Source organism: Pezoporus wallicus, unplaced genomic scaffold (genome assembly GCF_028554395.1).
Source record: "Pezoporus wallicus isolate ANWC-B61680 ecotype Strahan unplaced genomic scaffold, APGP_CSIRO_Pwel_v1 contig_11086, whole genome shotgun sequence".
NCBI classification, from domain to species: Eukaryota; Metazoa; Chordata; class Aves; order Psittaciformes; family Psittacidae; genus Pezoporus; species Pezoporus wallicus.
The window spans coordinates 1-17,712 of NW_026635590.1; the positions used below are offsets into that span (position 1 = coordinate 1).

At 58.2% G+C, this 17,712-nt stretch overlaps 1 protein-coding gene across 1 annotated transcript; it reads right to left on the reverse strand.

The window, feature by feature from the left end:
- Positions 1–227: 227 nt before the first annotated feature.
- LOC130592538 (DNA (cytosine-5)-methyltransferase 1-like) lies at positions 228–17,492 on the reverse strand (the record flags this gene model as incomplete). The annotated part of the gene is given in 23 exon segments (XM_057396950.1): positions 228–308; positions 311–361; positions 645–735; positions 942–1,134; positions 1,218–1,439; positions 3,282–3,455; positions 3,543–3,679; positions 3,760–3,961; positions 6,726–6,841; positions 6,934–7,081; positions 7,344–7,441; positions 7,542–7,731; positions 10,930–11,117; positions 11,197–11,348; positions 11,751–11,843; positions 12,915–13,033; positions 13,120–13,229; positions 13,329–13,554; positions 14,694–14,888; positions 15,034–15,106; positions 16,577–16,832; positions 16,909–17,193; positions 17,319–17,492. Coding segments are annotated over 23 exon segments (3,574 nt in total), but the record flags the coding sequence as incomplete, so codon positions are not given.
- Between the last annotated feature and the right edge of the window lie 220 nt (positions 17,493–17,712).

Below are 17,712 nucleotides of genomic sequence, written 5' to 3' on the forward strand. Positions count from 1 at the left end.
AACAGCCCAATTCCCACCTCTCCATCACTGCTTGAGGCTGTTTCCTCTCATCCCATCCCTTGGTCCTTAGGAGCAGAGCCCAATTCCCACCTCTCCATCACTGCTTGAGGCTGTTTCCTCTCATCCCACCCCTTGTTCCTTGGAGAACAGCCCAATTCCCACCTCTCCATCCCCCCCTCCCTCCTCGGGAGCAGATCCCGACGCCCCCTCCATCCCTCCCTGCTCACCTGCCTGGTGGAAGCCCTCGGACAAGCCCCCGCAGCCCGAGAACACGTCCAAGGTCCTCAGCTTGGGTGGCTTCAGCTGGGGGGCTCCGGCTCGCTCTGCTCGCAGCTCGACGTCGCCTTCCCCTTGCCTTTGCCTGCACCACAAACCCCGCTCGCATCCTCTCTGCTTCCTCCTCCTCCTCCTCCTCCTCTGCGCTTCAAGCCCCTTTCCCACCCCACTGAACCCTTTCCCCCCCATCCAACCCTTTTGGAGGCTCAGTCCCACATCAGAAGGACACGGAGGGGCCGGAGAAGGAGCTGGAGCAGGGCTCGGAGCTCGAGCGTGATGGGGACCCCTCCATCCCTGCATCCCCGCAGCGAGCAGAAGCATCCGGAAGGGTCTCATCCGGCCCAAGCCCCCTTCCCACACAAACTCACCTTTCCCTTTCCCTTTCCCCTTCCCTTTATGGCCGGAATTCCGCGCGTGGTTGGGAGGATCCTCGAAGCTCTTGGTTCTGGCGTTGTAAGCCTGGGGTGGGAAGGGAGGGAAAGGCTTTGGGATGCTCGGATGCAAAGAGCTCTTCCCAACACCCCCCTATGGGAGCTGCGGAAGAGGCGGGGGGTCCCAATCCCATCACCTCAAAAGAGCCAGGAGCCATCCCTTTGTCTCCACAGGGGAGCAACCCCAACCATAGGGATCCAACCCCTCCGCATCCCAGCTCCTCAAGGCCTCACCTCCAGGAAGTAGAAGCGGTCCAGGCCCCCGGCCGAGTAATCCTGGATGCTCTCGGTCAGGTCCTCCCCATAGACCACGGTGCAGCGGCCCTGCACGGCGCGGAACTCCACCGTGGCCTCCTCGTCGCTCCAGTACAAGAGGTTGATGTCGGCGTGGTAACTGCCCTTCATGGACTTGTGCGTGTTCTCCGGTCTATGGATACGGGGTTGGGATGCACGGAGCACCTCAGCCCCATCCCCATCCCACCCGGCCCAGCACCACGGCGCCCTCCTCACCGGTAGAACTTGCAGACCAACAGCTTGATGTCGGCCTCGTTGGCTTTGCCGTTGCTCCGCAGCGGGCAGAAGATCTCCTTGATGCGGCCCACGCGGAAAGGCTCCGGCGCGTCCAGGTTGCTGCCCTTGATGTACTCCGAGTACTTGCGGTAGTGCTCCGGGTGCAGCTCCTCGTCCACGGCCTCCTTCTTGGGACGTTTGGCTGGGCTGGCGGGCTTCACACTGGGGGCAAAGGGGATGGGGAGATGGGCCCCTTGATACCCACTGTGATAGGCCCCCCCCCAGCACCAAAACCCATCTGACACCCAATGGGATAAGGGGGGAGCTGGGCTTAATGAAGGATGCTTCATCCCCCATCCTGTAACACCCAATGGGATAAGGGGGGAACTGGGCTTAGGGAGGGATGCTTCATCCACCCTGCCCCAACACCCAATGGGATAAGGGGGGAACTGGGCTTAATGAAGGATGCTTCATCCCCTATCCTGTAACACCCAATGGGATAGGGGACAAACTGGGCTTAGGAAAGGATGCTTCATCCCCCCTCTCTAACACCCAATGGGATAAGGGGGAAAATGGGCTTAGGGAGGGATGCTTCATCCCCCATCCTGTAACACCCAATGGGATAAGGGGGGAACTGGGCTTAATGAAGGATGCTTCATCCCCCATCCTGTAACACCCAATGGGATAAGGGGGGAACTGGGCTTAATGAAGGATGCTTCATCCCCTCTCCTCTAACACCCAATGGGATAGGGGACAAACTGGGCTTAGGGAGGGATGCTTCATCCCCCACTCTCTAACACCCAATGGGATACGGGACAAATGGGCTTAGGGAGGGATGCTTCATCCCCCATCCTGTAACACCCAATGGGATAAGGGGGTAACTGGGCTTAATGAAGGATGCTTCATCCCCCATCCTGTAACACCCAATGGGATAGGGGGGGAACTGGGCTTAGGGAGGGATGCTTCATCCCCCATCCTGTAACACCCAATGGGATAGGGGGGGAACTGGGCTTAGGGAGGGATGCTTCATCCCCTATCCTGTAACACCCAATGGGATAGGGGACAAACTGGGCTTAGGAAAGGATGCTTCATCCCCCCCCCTCTCTAACACCCAATGGGATAAGGGGGAAAATGGGCTTAGGGAGGGATGCTTCATCCCCCATCCTGTAACACCCAATGGGATAAGGGGGGAACTGGGCTTAATGAAGGATGCTTCATCCCCCATCCTGTAACACCCAATGGGATAGGGGGGGAACTGGGCTTAGGGAGGGATGCTTCATCCCCCATCCTGTAACACCCAATGGGATAAGGGGGGAACTGGGCTTAATGAAGGATGCTTCATCCCCCATCCTGTAACACCCAATGGGATAAGGGGGGAGCTGGGCTTAATGAAGGATGCTTCATCCCCCATCCTGTAACACCCAATGGGATAGGGGGGGAACTGGGCTTAGGGAGGGATGCTTCATCCCCCCCTCTCTAACACCCAATGGGATAGGGGACAACTGGGCTTAGGGAGGGATGCTTCATCCCCCATCCTGTAACACCCAATGGGATAGGGGGCAAACTAAGCTTAGGAAAGGATGCTTCATCCCCCCCCTCTCTAACACCCAATGGGATAAGGGGGAAAATGGGCTTAGGGAGGGATGCTTCATCCCCCATCCTGTAACACCCAATGGGATAAGGGGGGAATTGGGCTTAATGAAGGATGCTTCATCCCCTCTCCTCTAACACCCAATGGGATAGGGGACAAACTGGGCTTAGGGAGGGATGCTTCATCCCCCCTCCTCTAACACCCAATGGGATAGGAGGGAACTGGGCTTAGGATGCTTCATCTCCCCCCCCCTCCCATGGACCATATCCTCTACCATAAACCCAAGGTGGAAAAGAGCTTGAAGAGCATCACACCCAACCTCTCCCCCAGCACCACCCACGGCACTGAGGCCATGGGTTGGGAACACTTCCATGCTCCAATCCCGACCCTTTCCTTTGGGGAAGGCATCGTTCCCTACATCCCATGGAAAAGCCCCCCCCTCCCCATTCAAAGAGACCCCCCCAAGCACCAACCTGAAGGAGAAGGCTTCTGGCAGGAGATAGACCCCATCTCCCACCCGGTACTGCACCCCGTTCTTGGTGGCCACGGCGTAGAACATCTTCCCTTCGCCTTCCTCCAACGGCTCGGCCACTTTGGGGATCTCCTTGTGCCTCACCTCCTCCAGACGGGCGCAGCTCATGCAGAACCTACAGGCCAAGAGAGACCACGGTGATGGGCACCCAGGGAGCTCCGCTTCCCAGCTCCAGCTCGATCCCAGAGGATCCCACATTCACTTGTATCTGTTGTCCTCCGTGGGCTGCGTCTTGGGCGGCGACTCGAAGCGCGCGTACTCCTGGTCGTACCACATCTGGTAGAAGTAGGTCCGCCCGTCGTCCTCCACCACCTTGATCTCCATGTCCAGCCCGCCCTGCTAGGAGAAGAGGGATGGGGGGGTGATGATGGGTGCCCCGTTGCCAGCCCCACACCGCTCCCACCGGGCCTCTCACACACCTCCATGGCCCAGTTGGGCGAGGGGGCCTTGTAGAGGACGTTGACTTTGCCGTGGATGTAGGAGAGCTGCATGTCCTCGCACTCGTCCACCAGGAAGAGCTCCAAGGGGTCGGAGGTGGCCCCCAGGACCGTGTCGGAGCCAGGGCAGAACCAGTGCGCGTGGAACATCTGCCCGCTGCTGTCCTCCCACATGGCCGTCACCCTAAGGGGGGGGGAACAAGGGGATGGGGTCCTAAAGATGCTCCATGGGGAGTCAAATAACAGTGATTGGAGGTCTCCACTTGGGAACATGGCCCCAAAGATGCTCTATGGGGAGTCAAACAGCGGTGATTGGAGGTCTCCACTTGGGAACATGGTCCCAAAGATGCTCTATGGGGAGTCAAACAGCGGTGATTGGAGCTCTCCACTTGGGAACATGGTCCCAAAGATGCTCCATAGGGAGTCAAACAGCGGTGATTGGAGGTCTCCACTTGGGAACATGGCCCCAAAGATGCTCTATGGGGAGTCAAACAGCGGTGATTGGAGGTCTCCACTTGGGAACATGGTCCCAAAGATGCTCCATGGGGAGTCAAACAGCAGTGATTGGAGCTCTCCACTTGGGAACATGGTCCCAAAGATGCTCCATGGGGAGTCAAATAACAGTGATTGGAGCCCTCCACTTGGGAACATGGTCCCAAAGATGCTCTATAGGGAGTCAAACAGCAGTGATTGGAGCTCTCCACTTGGGAACATGGTCCCAAAGATGCTCCATGGGGAGTCAAACAGCAGTGATTGGAGCTCTCCACTTGGGAACATGGTCCCAAAGATGCTCCATGGGGAGTCAAACAGCGGTGATTGGAGCTCTCCAGTTGGGAACGTGGTCCCAAAGATGCTCCATGGGGAGTCAAATAGCAGTGATTGGAGCTCTCCACTTGGGAACATGGTCCCAAAGATGCTCCATGGGGAGTCAAACAGCAGTGATTGGAGGTCTCCACTTGGGAACATGGCCCCAAAGCAGCTCTCCACTTGGGAACATGGTCCCAAAGATGCTCCATGGGGAGTCAAACAGCAGTGATTGGAGCTCTCCACTTGGGAACATGGTCCCAAAGATGCTCCACAGGGAGTCAAACAGCAGTGATTGGAGCTCTCCACTCGGGAACATGGTCCCAAAGATGCTCCATGGGGAGTCAAATAACAGTGATTGGAGGTCTCCACTTGGGAACATGGCCCCAAAGATGCTCTATGGGGAGTCAAACAGCGGTGATTGGAGCTCTCCACTTGGGAACATGGTCCCAAAGATGCTCCATAGGGAGTCAAACAGCGGTGATTGGAGGTCTCCACTTGGGAACATGGTCCCAAAGATGCTCCATGGGGAGTCAAACAGCAGTGATTGGAGGTCTCCACTTGGGAACATGGTCCCAAAGATGCTCCATGGGGAGTCAAACAGCAGTGATTGGAGGTCTCCACTTGGGAACATGGTCCCAAAGATGCTCCATGGGGAGTCAAACAGCAGTGATTGGAGCTCTCCACTTGGGAACATGGCCCCAGAGCAGCTCTCCACTTGGGAACATGGTCCCAAAGATGCTCCATAGGGAGTCAAACAGCGGTGATTGGAGGTCTCCACTTGGGAACATGGTCCCAAAGATGCTCCATGGGGAGTCAAACAGCAGTGGTTGGAGCTCTCCACTTGGGAACATGGTCCCAAAGATGCTCCATGGGGAGTCAAATAGCAGTGATTGGAGCTCTCCACTTGGGAACGTGGCCCCAAAGATGCTCTATGGGGAGTCAAACAGCGGTGATTGGAGGTCTCCACTTGGGAACATGGTCCCAAAGATGCTCTATGGGGAGTCAAACAGCAGTGATTGGAGGTCTCCACTTGGGAACATGGTCCCAAAGATGCTCTATGGGGAGTCAAACAGCGGTGATTGGAGCTCTCCAATTGGAACATGGTCCCAAAGATGCTCCAAGGGCATCAAAGAGCAGTGATTGGAGCCCTCCACTTGGGAACATGGTCCCAAAGACGCTCTATAGGGAGTCAAATAGCAGTGATTGGAGGTCTCCACTTGGGAACATGGTCCCAAAGATGCTCTATAGGGAGTCAAATAGCAGTGATTGGAGGTCTCCACTTGGGAACATGGCCCCAAAGATGCTCTATGGGGAGTCAAACAGCAGTGATTGGAGCTCTCCAATTGGAACATGGTCCCAAAGATGCTCCAAGGGCATCAAAGAGCAGTGATTGGAGCCCTCCACTTGGGAACATGGTCCCAAAGACGCTCTATAGGGAGTCAAATAGCAGTGATTGGAGGTCTCCACTTGGGAACATGGTCCCAAAGATGCTCCATGGGGAGTCAAACAGCAGTGATTGGAGGTCTCCACTTGGGAACATGGTCCCAAAGATGCTCCATGGGGAGTCAAACAGCAGTGATTGGAGGTCTCCACTTGGGAACATGGCCCCAAAGATGCTCCATGGGGAGTCAAACAGCAGTGATTGGAGCTCTCCACTTGGGAACATGGTCCCAAAGATGCTCTATGGGGAGTCAAACAGCAGTGATTGGAGGTCTCCACTTGGGAACGTGGCCCCAAAGATGCTCTATGGGGAGTCAAACAGCAGTGATTGGAGGTCTCCACTTGGGAACATGGTCCCAAAGATGCTCTATAGGGAGTCAAACAACAGTGATTGGAGCTCTCCACTTGGGAACATGGCCCCAAAGATGCTCCATGGGGAGTCAAATAACAGTGATTGGAGCTCTCCACTTGGGAACATGGTCCCAAAGATGTTCCATGGGGAGTCAAATAACAGTGATTGGAGCTCTCCACTTGGGAACATGGTCCCAAAGATGCTCCATTGGGAGTCAAACAGCAGTGATTGGAGCCCTCCACTTGGGAACATGGCCCCAAAGGGCCTCAAACAGCAGAGACTGGAGGTCTCCAGTTGGGAACACGATCCCCGAGCAGCAGGACCCATACTCAGCCCCTCCAGCACCAACCTGGCGAGGTAGAGGGGCTTGGTGGGATCATCAGGGCTGACGGAGACGCAGTCTCCCACCTCCAGGGTCTCCAGGTCGATGCACACCCGCTGGTAATAATCCTTCTTCCCATCGCTCTGCACAAGGAAGGGGGGCAACGGCGTCAAACCCAGCTACGGATTCCCCCCCCAAGCCCCCCAACCCCTGCCTTAGGGAAGGGGAGCATCACCTTGATGGGCTCCCCGACCCAGGAGATGCGGCTCTTGTTCTGCTTCTTCTTCCTGCCCTGCAGCATCTTCTTGGGCGACGGCATCTCCGGGATGTTGTCATCCACCTCCTCATCCTCATCCGCTTCCCGCACGGCCAGGTTGGGGCATCTGCGGACACAGGGAGCAGCGCTGCAGCAGGGGATGGATGGGAACGGGGACTGCATCCCTTTGGAGCAGCGCTGCAGCAGGGGATGGATGGGAATGGGCACTGCATCCCTTCGGAGCAGCGCTGCAGCAGGGGATGGATGGGAATGGGCACTGCATCCCTTCGGAGCAGCGCTGCAGCAGGGGATGGATGGGATCAGGGACCGCATCCGCTCGCTCCGGCGGTGGGATCCGGTGCCCTGGCGGGTACCAGCTGGGTACCAACCTCCGCTGCAGGCAGGCCTGTTTGCTGCGGCCGCTGCCCCCGAACTTCACCATGTTCTGGCACGCTTTGCACTTCCCACATTCCGGCTGCTGGCAAACCTGGAGCAAGGTGGGGGGGGGGGGATGGCAAGGAAAGGACCGGATCAATGCAGGCACCTGAAGGGATGGGGATGCCCCGGGTGGCTCCCGCCGCCGGTACCTCGCAGACGCCGCAGCGCCGGCGCTTGGTGCCGTTCTCTTTGTCCTCCTCCTTCTCGTCCTTCTCGATCTGCTCCGAGAAGAAGGTGTCGAAGATGAGGTAAACCAGGCGCGTGGTGGTGGCTTTGGTGGGCCCCTTGTCCTTGTCTATGCGGGTCGGGTGCCGGATGGCCTGGCGCCGCACGGCTCGCCTGCGGGGGGGGGGGGGGGGGGGGGGGGGGGGGGCACGGCGCTCAGAGCGGGGCACCCCATGGCACCCCATGGCACCCCATGGCACCAGACCCAAGCCATCCTCCCGGCTCAGCCCCAGCAAAAGGGTTTTCCATGAGGATCCCCTGTTTTCCGTAAGGATCCCCCTGTTTCCAATGAGGATTCCCTGATTTCCATAAGGAACCCCTGTTTTCCATGAGGATTCCCTGATTTCCAATGAGGATTCCCTGATTTCCAATGAGGATTCCCCGATTTCCATAAGGAACCCCTGTTTTCCGTAAGGATCCCCCTGTTTTCCATGAGGATTCCCTGATTTCCAATGAGGATTCCCTGATATCCATAAGGATCCCCCTGTTTTCCATAAGGATTCCCTGATTTCCACGAGGATTCCCTGTTTTCCATGAGGATTCCCTGATTTCCACGAGGATTCCCTGTTTTCCATGAGGATTCCCTGATTTCCATAGGAATCCCCATTTTCCATAAGGATCCCCCTGTTTTCCATGAGGATTCCCTGATTTCCATGAGGATTCCCTGTTTTCCATGAGAATTCCCTGATTTCCATAGGAATCCCCATTTTCCATAAGGATCCCCCTGTTTTCCATAAGGATTCCCTGATTTCCATAAGAATCCCCCTGTTTTCCATAAGGATCCCGTTTTTCATAAGGATCCCGTGTTTTCCATAAGGATCCCCTGATTTCCATAAGAATCCCCCTGTTTTCCATAAGGATCCCGTTTTTCATAAGGATCCCCTGTTTTCCATAAGGATCCCCTGATTTCCATAAGAATCCCCCTGTTTTCCATAAGGATCCCGTTTTTCATAAGGATCCCCTGTTTTCCATAAGGATCCCCTGATTTCCATAAGAATCCCCCTGTTTTCCATAAGGATCCCCTGTTTTCCATGAGGATTCCCTGTTTTCCCTAAGAATCCCCCCGTTTTCCATAAGGATCCCCTGATTTCCATAAGAATCCCCCTGTTTTCCATAAGAATCCCCATTTTCCATAAGGATCCCTTGTTTTCCATGAGCATCCCGATTTGCATGAGAATCCCATGTTTTCTATAAGGATTCCCTGTTTTCTATAAGGATTCCTTGTTTTCCATAAGAATCCCCCTGTTTTCCCACAAGGATCCCTTTTTTTCCATCAGGATCCCCTTTTCTCCACAAGAATCCCCCTTTTCCCCACAAGAATCCCCCTTTTCCCACACAGATCCTGTTTCCCACATGGATCCCTTTTCCCACACGGATCCCCCATTTCCCACAGGAATCCCCCTTTTCCCACACGGATCCCCCATTTCCCACACGGATCCCCCATTTCCCACACAGATCCCCCATTTCCCACACAGATCCCCCATTTCCCACACGGATCCCCCTTTTCCCACACAGATCTCCCATTTCCCACACAGATCCCCCTTTTCCCACACAAATCCCCCTTTTCCCACACGGATCTCCCATTTCCCACACAGATCCCCCTTTTCCCACACGGATCTCCCATTTCCCACACGGATCCCCCATTTCCCACACGGATCTCCCATTTCCCACACGGATCTCCCATTTCCCACACAGATCCCCCTTCTCCCACACAGATCCCCCTTTTCCCACACAAATCCCCCTTTTCCCACACGGATCCCCCTTTTCTCACACAGATCCCCCATTTCCCACACAGATCCCCCATTTCCCACACAAATCCCCCTTTTCCCACACAAATCCCCCATTTCCCACACGGATCTCCCATTTCCCACACGGATCTCCCATTTCCCACACGGATCTCCCATTTCCCACACAGATCTCCCATTTCCCACAAAGATCCCCCTTTTCCCACACAAATCCCCCTTTTCCCACACGGATTCCCTTTCTTCCAAGAAAATTCCCTCTGCAAAATCCCAGCCACGCTCCTCCCGCCCCACCGCAAAGCCAAGCAGCAGCAGCAGCAGCAGCAGCAGCAACAAGCTCTTCGCTCTCCCCTCGCCCTGGACCTGGGTACCACGGGCTGCAGGCGGAACCGCATCCTCCTCCATCCCATTGCTGATCCCATTGCTGATCCCATTGCAGATCCCATTGCAGATCCCATTGCAGATCCCATTGCAGATCCCATTGCTGATCCCATTGCTGATCCCATTGCTGACTCCATTGCTGATCCCAGCGCTGATCCCATTGCAGATCCCATTGCTGATCCCATTGCTGACCCCACTGCTGACCCCATTGCTGATCCCATTGCAGATCCCATTGCTGACTCCATTACTGATCCCAGCGCTGATCCCATTACTAACCCCATTACTAACCCCATTACTAACCCCATTACTAACCCCATTACTGACCCCATTACTGACCCCATTACTAACCCCATTACTGACCCCATTACTAACCCCATTACTGACCCCATTACTAACCCCATTACTGACCCCATTACTAACCCCATTACTGACCCCATTCCTGACCCCATTCCTGACCCCATTACTAACCCCATTACTGACCCCATTACTAACCCCATTACTGACCCCATTACTGACCCCATTACTGACCCCATTCCTGACCCCATTCCTGACCCCATTACTAACCCCATTACTGACCCCATTACTGACCCCATTACTAACCCCATTACTAACCCCATTACTGACCCCATTACGGACCCCATTACTGACCCCATTACTGACCCCATTACTGACCCCATTACTAACCCCATTACTAACCCCATTACTGACCCCATTACTGACCCCATTACTGACCCCATTACTGACCCCATTCCTGACCCCATTCCTGACCCCATTACTAACCCCATTACTGACCCCATTACTAACCCCATTCCTGACCCCATTACTGACCCCATTACTGACCCCATTCCTGACCCCATTCCTGACCCCATTACTGACCCCATTACTGACCCCATTACTGACCCCATTACTAACCCCATTACTGACCCCATTACTGACCCCATTACTGACCCCATTACTGACCCCATTACTAACCCCATTACTGACCCCATTACTGACCCCATTACTGACCCCATTACTGACCCCATTACTGACCCCATTACTGACCCCATTACTAACCCCATTACTGACCCCATTCCTAACCCCATTACTGACCCCATTACTAACCCCATTCCTGACCCCATTCCTAACCCCATTCCTGACCCCATTGCTCCCAGCCCCTCACGGCCAGCAGCGGGGCCCCGGGGCTCACCTCTTGCCCAGCGTGACCCCCGCCAGCTTGATGAGGTCCCGCATGCAGGGCGTGATGAGCACCGGGGGCTCGTCGCTGTCCCCGGCCTCGTCGTAGCTCTCCACTTGCTCCACCACGAACTGGGCATGGCGCAGGAGCGAGTCCTCTGTGAAGCGGTTGAAGTTGAGCCCCGCGGGGGGGACGGTGGTCTGTGAGAGTGGGGGGGGTTATAAAATACACCCCAAAAACGACCCCACACCGGCACCGCCAACCCAACGCGGCGCTCACCTCGATCTTGTTGAGCAAATCCTCGTAGGCGACGTCGCGGTTGTTCTGCAGGAACTCCACCACGATCTTGCTCATGTAGATCTTCTCCTGCATGAGGGCGAAGGTGGGAGCGTATTCCTCGCTGGGCTCCATCAGGATGTAATCCGCGAAGGCTGTGGGGCGAGCGATCCCGTGGCTGACGTGGATGCGGGGATGAACAAAACACTTCCCGCATCCCGGAACGCCCAAGGCGGGGAGCCGTGGGGCGCCGAGGGCTGCTTTTCCCTGTCCCCATCACCTCCATTGATGGAAGCAGGGGAGATGCCACCAAAAGGGTTCTTTGCATAAAGGGTGAAGGGGAAAAAGGTTTTGACACCACCCCCCCCACCCCAAAAAAGACCTTCCTCATCCCCATCCTGGCCCCAAAGCCCCATCGGAGACAGGTTTGGTGTGGTCCTACCCCCCCCCACCCCGCCACGTCCTCGCTGGTGATGGCAAAGCCCATGGAGCCCCATACGGCTCCTATGGGATACGTGGATGGGGATGGGAGCCCCAAGGCACCGATGCTGCCCCACCTGTGGTGAAGCCGATCAAGGCCTTCTCCCCCCCATCGAAGCCCGTGATCCACCAGGCGTTTATGGGTCCCAGCTTCTTGGCTCTCACCCCACCTGGAAGCAGGAGAACACGCGGTTCCCAATCCAATCCCTCCCACACCAAGGATGCAAGGGCCCATTCCCATTGCAGGGCCCATTCCCGTTGCAGGGCCCATTCCCATTGCAGGGTCCCATTCCCGTTGCAGGGCCCATTCCCATTCCAAGGGCCCATTCCCATTGCAGGGCCCATTCCCGTTGCAGGGCCCATTCCCATTGCAGGGTCCCATTCCCATTGCAGGGCCCATTCCCATTCCAAGGGCCCATTCCCATTCCAGGGCCCATTCCCGTTGCAAGGTCCCATCCCCGTTGCAAGGTCCCATCCCCATTGCAGGGTTCCACTCCCATTCCAGGTCCTATTCCCATTCCAGGGTCCCACTCCCATTGCAGGGTCCTACTCCCATTCCAGGCCCCACTCCCACTGCAGGTCCCACTCCCATTCCAGGTCCCATTCCCATTCCAGGTCCCATTCCCATTCCAGGGCCCATTCCCATTCCAGGTCCATTCCCATTCCAAGGTCCCGTTCTCATTCCAGGTCCCATTCCCATTCCAGGTCCATTTCCATTCCAGGTCCATTTCCATTCCAGGTCCCATTCCCATTCCAGGTCCATTCCCATTCCAGGTCCATTCCCATTCCAAGGTCCCATTCCCATTCCAAGGTCCCATTCCCATTCCAATCTCCCATTCCCATTCCAGAGCCCATTCCCATTCCAGGTCCCATTCCCATTCCAAGGTCCCATTCTCATTCCAGGTCCATTCCCATTCCAAGGTCCCACTCCCATTCCAAGGTCCCACTCCCATTCCAAGCTCCCATTCCCATTCCAAGCTCCCATTCCCATCCCAGAACCCATTCCAGGGCCCATTCTCATTCCAGGTCCATTCCCATTCCAAGGTCCCACTCCCATTCCAAGGTCCCATTCCCATCCCAAGCTCCCATTCCCATTCCAGAACCCATTCCAGGGCCCATTCTCATTCCAAGTCCCATTCTCATTCCAAATCCCATTCCCATTCCAGGTCCCACTTCCATTCCAGGTCCCATTCCCATCCCCATTCCCGATCCCATTCCCTCCCTCTCCCCGCCCCGCTCACCATCCAAGCAGGGGTTATCATCATAGATGGGCTTCACGGCCCCGCTGAAGTAGAGCTCGATGTTCCTCTCGATGAGGCCGGTGTCGAAGGGGCACAAGTGGCCTCTCTTGTCATAGACGCTGCCCAGGGGGGAAACCAACGCCTTGATCCCATGGGATCCGCGACCCCAAAGGGCTGGGATCCCCCCGTGCCCCACGGATCCCACCTGAAGGAGGTGACTTTGTGCTGCGGGAGGTCCTCGTAGCTCTCAAACCCGTCCTCGTTGGCGTCGAAGAGGGACAAGCGCTCGTCCGTCAGCATCTCCGGCTCCTCCAGCTGGAGCGGGGCGAGAGGAGGAGGAAGAGGAGGACGAGGAGGAAGTCAACGCATCCCGGCGCTGCCCACGCCCGCCCCCAGGAGCCTCCCATCCCTTACGGCATCGTCGGGATCCCCTTGGAAGAACTTGAGGTCGGGATCGTCCAGGTACTGCCGGCAGTCGAGGCACTTGGGGGGGGTGCTCTGCAAGAGGGTCGGGAAGAGGCCAAGGATGCGGCGCGATGCAGGGATGCAGGGATGCAGGGATGCAGGGATGCAGGGGAAGGGGCTCACTTTAGCGGGAGGTGGGGTCTTCACCAGGGCCAGGTCCTCCCTCGCTTCCAAGCTGGCAGTGGAAAAGGGGAACACAACGGGATGAGGAGCCGGAGCGGTGCCGATGGGTACCAATAGGTGTCAATGGGTACCAGTGGGTGCCAATGGGTACCAATGGATGTCAATGGGTACCAGTGGGTGCCAATGGGTACCAATGGATGTCAATGGGTGCCGATGGGTTCCAATGGGTGCCAATGGGTACCAATGGGTGTCAATGGGTACCAGTGGGTGCCAATGGGTACCAATAAATGTCAATGGGTGCCAATGGGTGTCAATGGGTGCCGATGGGTACCAATGGATGCCAATGGGTACCAATGGGTGCCAATGGGTACCAATGGATGCCAATGGGCTTCAATGGGTGCCAATCCAATGGGTGCCAATGGGCACCAATAGGTTCCAATGGGTACCAGTGGGTGTCAGTGGGTACCAATGGGTGTCAATGGGTACCAATGGATGCCAGTGGGTGCCAATGGGTACCAATGGGTTCCAATGGGTACCAGTGGGTGTCAATGGGTACCAATGGATGTCAATGGGTGCAAATGGGTACCAATGCGTTCCAATGGGTACCAGAGGGTGTCAATGGGTACCAATGGATGTCAATGGGTGCCAATGGGTGCCAAACAGTACCAACAGATGTCAATGGGTACCAATGGGTGTCAATGGGTACCAATGGATGCCAGTGGGTGCCAATGGGTACCAATGGGTTCCAATGGGTACCAGTGGGTGTCAATGGGTACCAATGGGTGCCAATGGATGTCAATGGGTGCAAATGGGTACCAATGCGTTCCAATGGGTACCAGAGGGTGTCAATGGGTACCAATGGATGTCAGTGGGTGCCAAAGGGTACCAATGGATGCCAGTGGGTGCCAATGGGTACCAATGGGTTCCAATGGGTACCAGTGAGTACCAATGGGTGCCAATGGGTTCCAATGGATACCAATGGATGTCAATGGGTGCCAATGGGTACCAATGGATGCCAATGGGTGCCAATGGGCACCAATGGATGCCAATGGGTACCGATGGGTTCCAATGCGTACCAATGGGTGCCAATAGGTACCAATGGGTGCCAGTGGGCACCAATGGATGCCAATGGGTACCAATGAGTGCCAATGGGTACCAATGGGTACCCAGGGACATCCCCATCCTCCTCACCCCTCTTTGGTCTCCATGCGCATCCTCTTCTCCTCCTGGTCCTGCAGAGAGAAGCAAAGGGGAGTGAAGGGGAGCCCGGAGGTGCTGAGCGGGGCCCAGCACCACCCGGCCTTCACCTTCTCCTCCTGCTCCTCTTCCTCCTTCTCCACGCTCATCGCTTCCCCGTTGACCTCCTCCGATTTCCGCTTGGTGGACCTGGAGGGAAGCAGGCGCCGGCAATGGGATGAGCCCCAGGCGCATCCCTACGGAGCTCGGGATCGACCCCATTGGGTCCCAGGGAGGAAGAAGAGGGTGAAGGCGCTGATGGAGGTGAAGGCCCCAACCCTGCTCCCGCACTCACCCCTTGGAGAACAGGCTCAGGAGGCTCAGCTGCCGCCCAGAGCTCCGGGTGACCCGGGAGCTGGCGGGAGACTCTGTTGGGAATACAGCACGGAATCACATCGGCAATGGGGGCCTCCTGCCCTTCCCTTCGCATCCCCCTCCCAGCATCCCATCACCATGAGGCTCCCAAACCCTTCCGTTGGCACCCTGCATCCTTGCGCGCATCCCTGCGCTCCCGCATCCCCGCGCTCCCGCATCCCTATGCGCATCCTTGACCTCCTGCATCCCTGCGCTCCCGCATCCCCGCGCTCCCGCATCCCTATGCGCATCCTTGACCTCCTGCATCCCTGTGTGCATCCCTGTGCTCCCACATCCCTGCCTGCATCCTTGACCTCCTGCATCCCTGCCCACGTCCTCGCACTTCTGCATCCGTGCCCGCATCCTTGACCTCCTGCATCCCTGCCCGTGTCCTCGCGCTCCCGCATCCCTGCCTGCATCCTTGACCTCCTGCATCCCTGCCTGCATCCTTGACCTCCCGCATCCCTGCCCTCATCCCAGTGCTCCTGCATCTGTGCCCGCATCCTCGCGCTCCTGCATACCCGCGCGCTCCTGCATCCCTGCCTGCATCCTTGAGCTCCCGCATCCCTGCGCGCATCCTCGTGCTCCTGCATCCCTGCCCGCATCCTCACACTCCTGCATCACTGCATGCATCCTTGTGCTACTGCATCCCTGCCCTCATCCCTGCGCTCCCGCATCCTTGAGCTCCCGCATCCCTGCGTGCATCCTCGTGCTACTGCATCTCTGCCTGCATCCTTGACCTCCCGCATCCCTTCCCGCATCCTCACACTCCTGCATCCCCGCGCGCATCCCCACGCTCCCGCATCCCTGCCCTCATCCCTGCGCTCCTGCCTCTCTTCCTGCATCCTCACATTCCCACATCCCTGCATGCATCCCCACGCTCCCACATCCCTGCCCTCATCCCTGTGCTCCTGCATCCCTTCCTGCATCCTCACACTCCCGCATCCCTGCGTGCATCCTCGTGCTACTGCATCCCTGCCCTCATCCCTGTGCTCCTGCATCCCTTCCCGCATCCTCGCGCTCCCTCATCCCTGCACTCCTGCATCCCTTCCCGCATCCTCGGGCTCCCGCGTCCCTGCCCTCATCCCTGCGCTCCTGCATCCCTTCCCGCATCCTCGCGCTCCCGCATCCCTGCCCTCATCCCTGTGCTCCTGCATCCCTTCCCGCATCCTCGCGCTCCTGCATCCCTGCCCTCATCCCTGCGCTCCTGCATCCCTTCCCGCATCCTCACGCTCCGGCATCACTGCATGCATCCCCATGCTCCCGCATCCCTGCCCTCATCCCTGTGCTCCTGCATCCCTTCCCGCATCCTCACGCTCCGGCATCACTGCATGCATCCCCATGCTCCCGCATCCCTGCCCTCATCCCTGCACTCCTGCATCCCTTCCCGCATCCTCGCGCTCCCGCATCCCTGCCCTCATCCTTGAGCTCCCGCATCCCCTCGCTCCCTCCTCGTCCCTCCGGGACAAGCCGGAAAACCCAACTCTTGCTCTCGCCGTTGGAGCGGCTCCTCCTGGGCTTGCGCGGCCGCGCCGGGGCCGCCGAGGAAGAGGAGGCGTTGACGGCGGTGGCGGCGGCGCCTTCCTCCAGCTCCATGGCGCTGTCGTCCTCGCCATCGCCGCCGGCTCGCTCCGAGTCCTCGTCGCTGCCGGAGCCGCCGATGCCGGCGCATCCGTTGGTGCCGTTCTCGGCCGCGAGCTCCTGGTGCAGCAGCGCCTTCACCTCGGCCAGGTACCGCTCCTGCAGGGGCACAGCCACGGCTGCAGCCGGCCGCCGGCGCTCCGCGGCCCCGCGGCGCCGCGCCACCCAACCCCACCTCGGAGAGCTCCTCGCGCCGCAGTTTGGCCTCCAGCTCGCTCAGCTCCCGCTGCGCCTCGGCCTGCAGGAAGCCATGGATGAGGCTCAGCTTCTCCCGGACGCTCTCCTGCGGGCACGGAGGGGACGGGATGGGGCCGGCGGCCGAAGCAAAGGGGGGGGGAGGCCCCAGCGCCGCTGGCTCCGAAGGCGGGCGCCGCTCACCCGGCTCACGGGGACCCATCCTGCCAGGAGCCCACGGTGGAGTCCGCACGCCGAGGACCAGCGCCGACGCCGGGTCCGGGAGCTGGGCCAGCAAGGGAGACACGGGGAGGGGGGGAGGCTCACCCGGCCACCCCCCCCCGGAGCCGCATCCCGCTGGAGCATCCCGAACCCGGACGCTGGTACCCGCCGCGCTCCGGCAGCGCTCACCTGCTCGCTCAGCGCATCCTCATCCCGCTCCAGGTCCTGCAGCCTGCCGGGGGACACAGCGGGGTTCGGCACACGCGGCGCCGCCGCGGCCCAACCGTGGAGCCGGGAATGGCGCCGGCAACGCGGGGACGAAGAGGGAATAACGGGGTCGGGGAGAGTTGGGAATGGGTGATGCTGCTTGGGACCCACCCCATACAGTGACACACGCCATGGGGGACAAGGCACATGTCGCTATGGGGGCACAGAGAGGAGGGCCCCATAGGGCCCCATGAGCCAAAGCAATGCCCCAAAGGGCCGCTTCCCTCCGGATCCCTCCCTTCGGCTCCTTTGGCTTCCTGCTCCCACACCAACGGGAAGGAAAAGGGGGGTCCCCACCACCCAAAAAGCAGGAAGG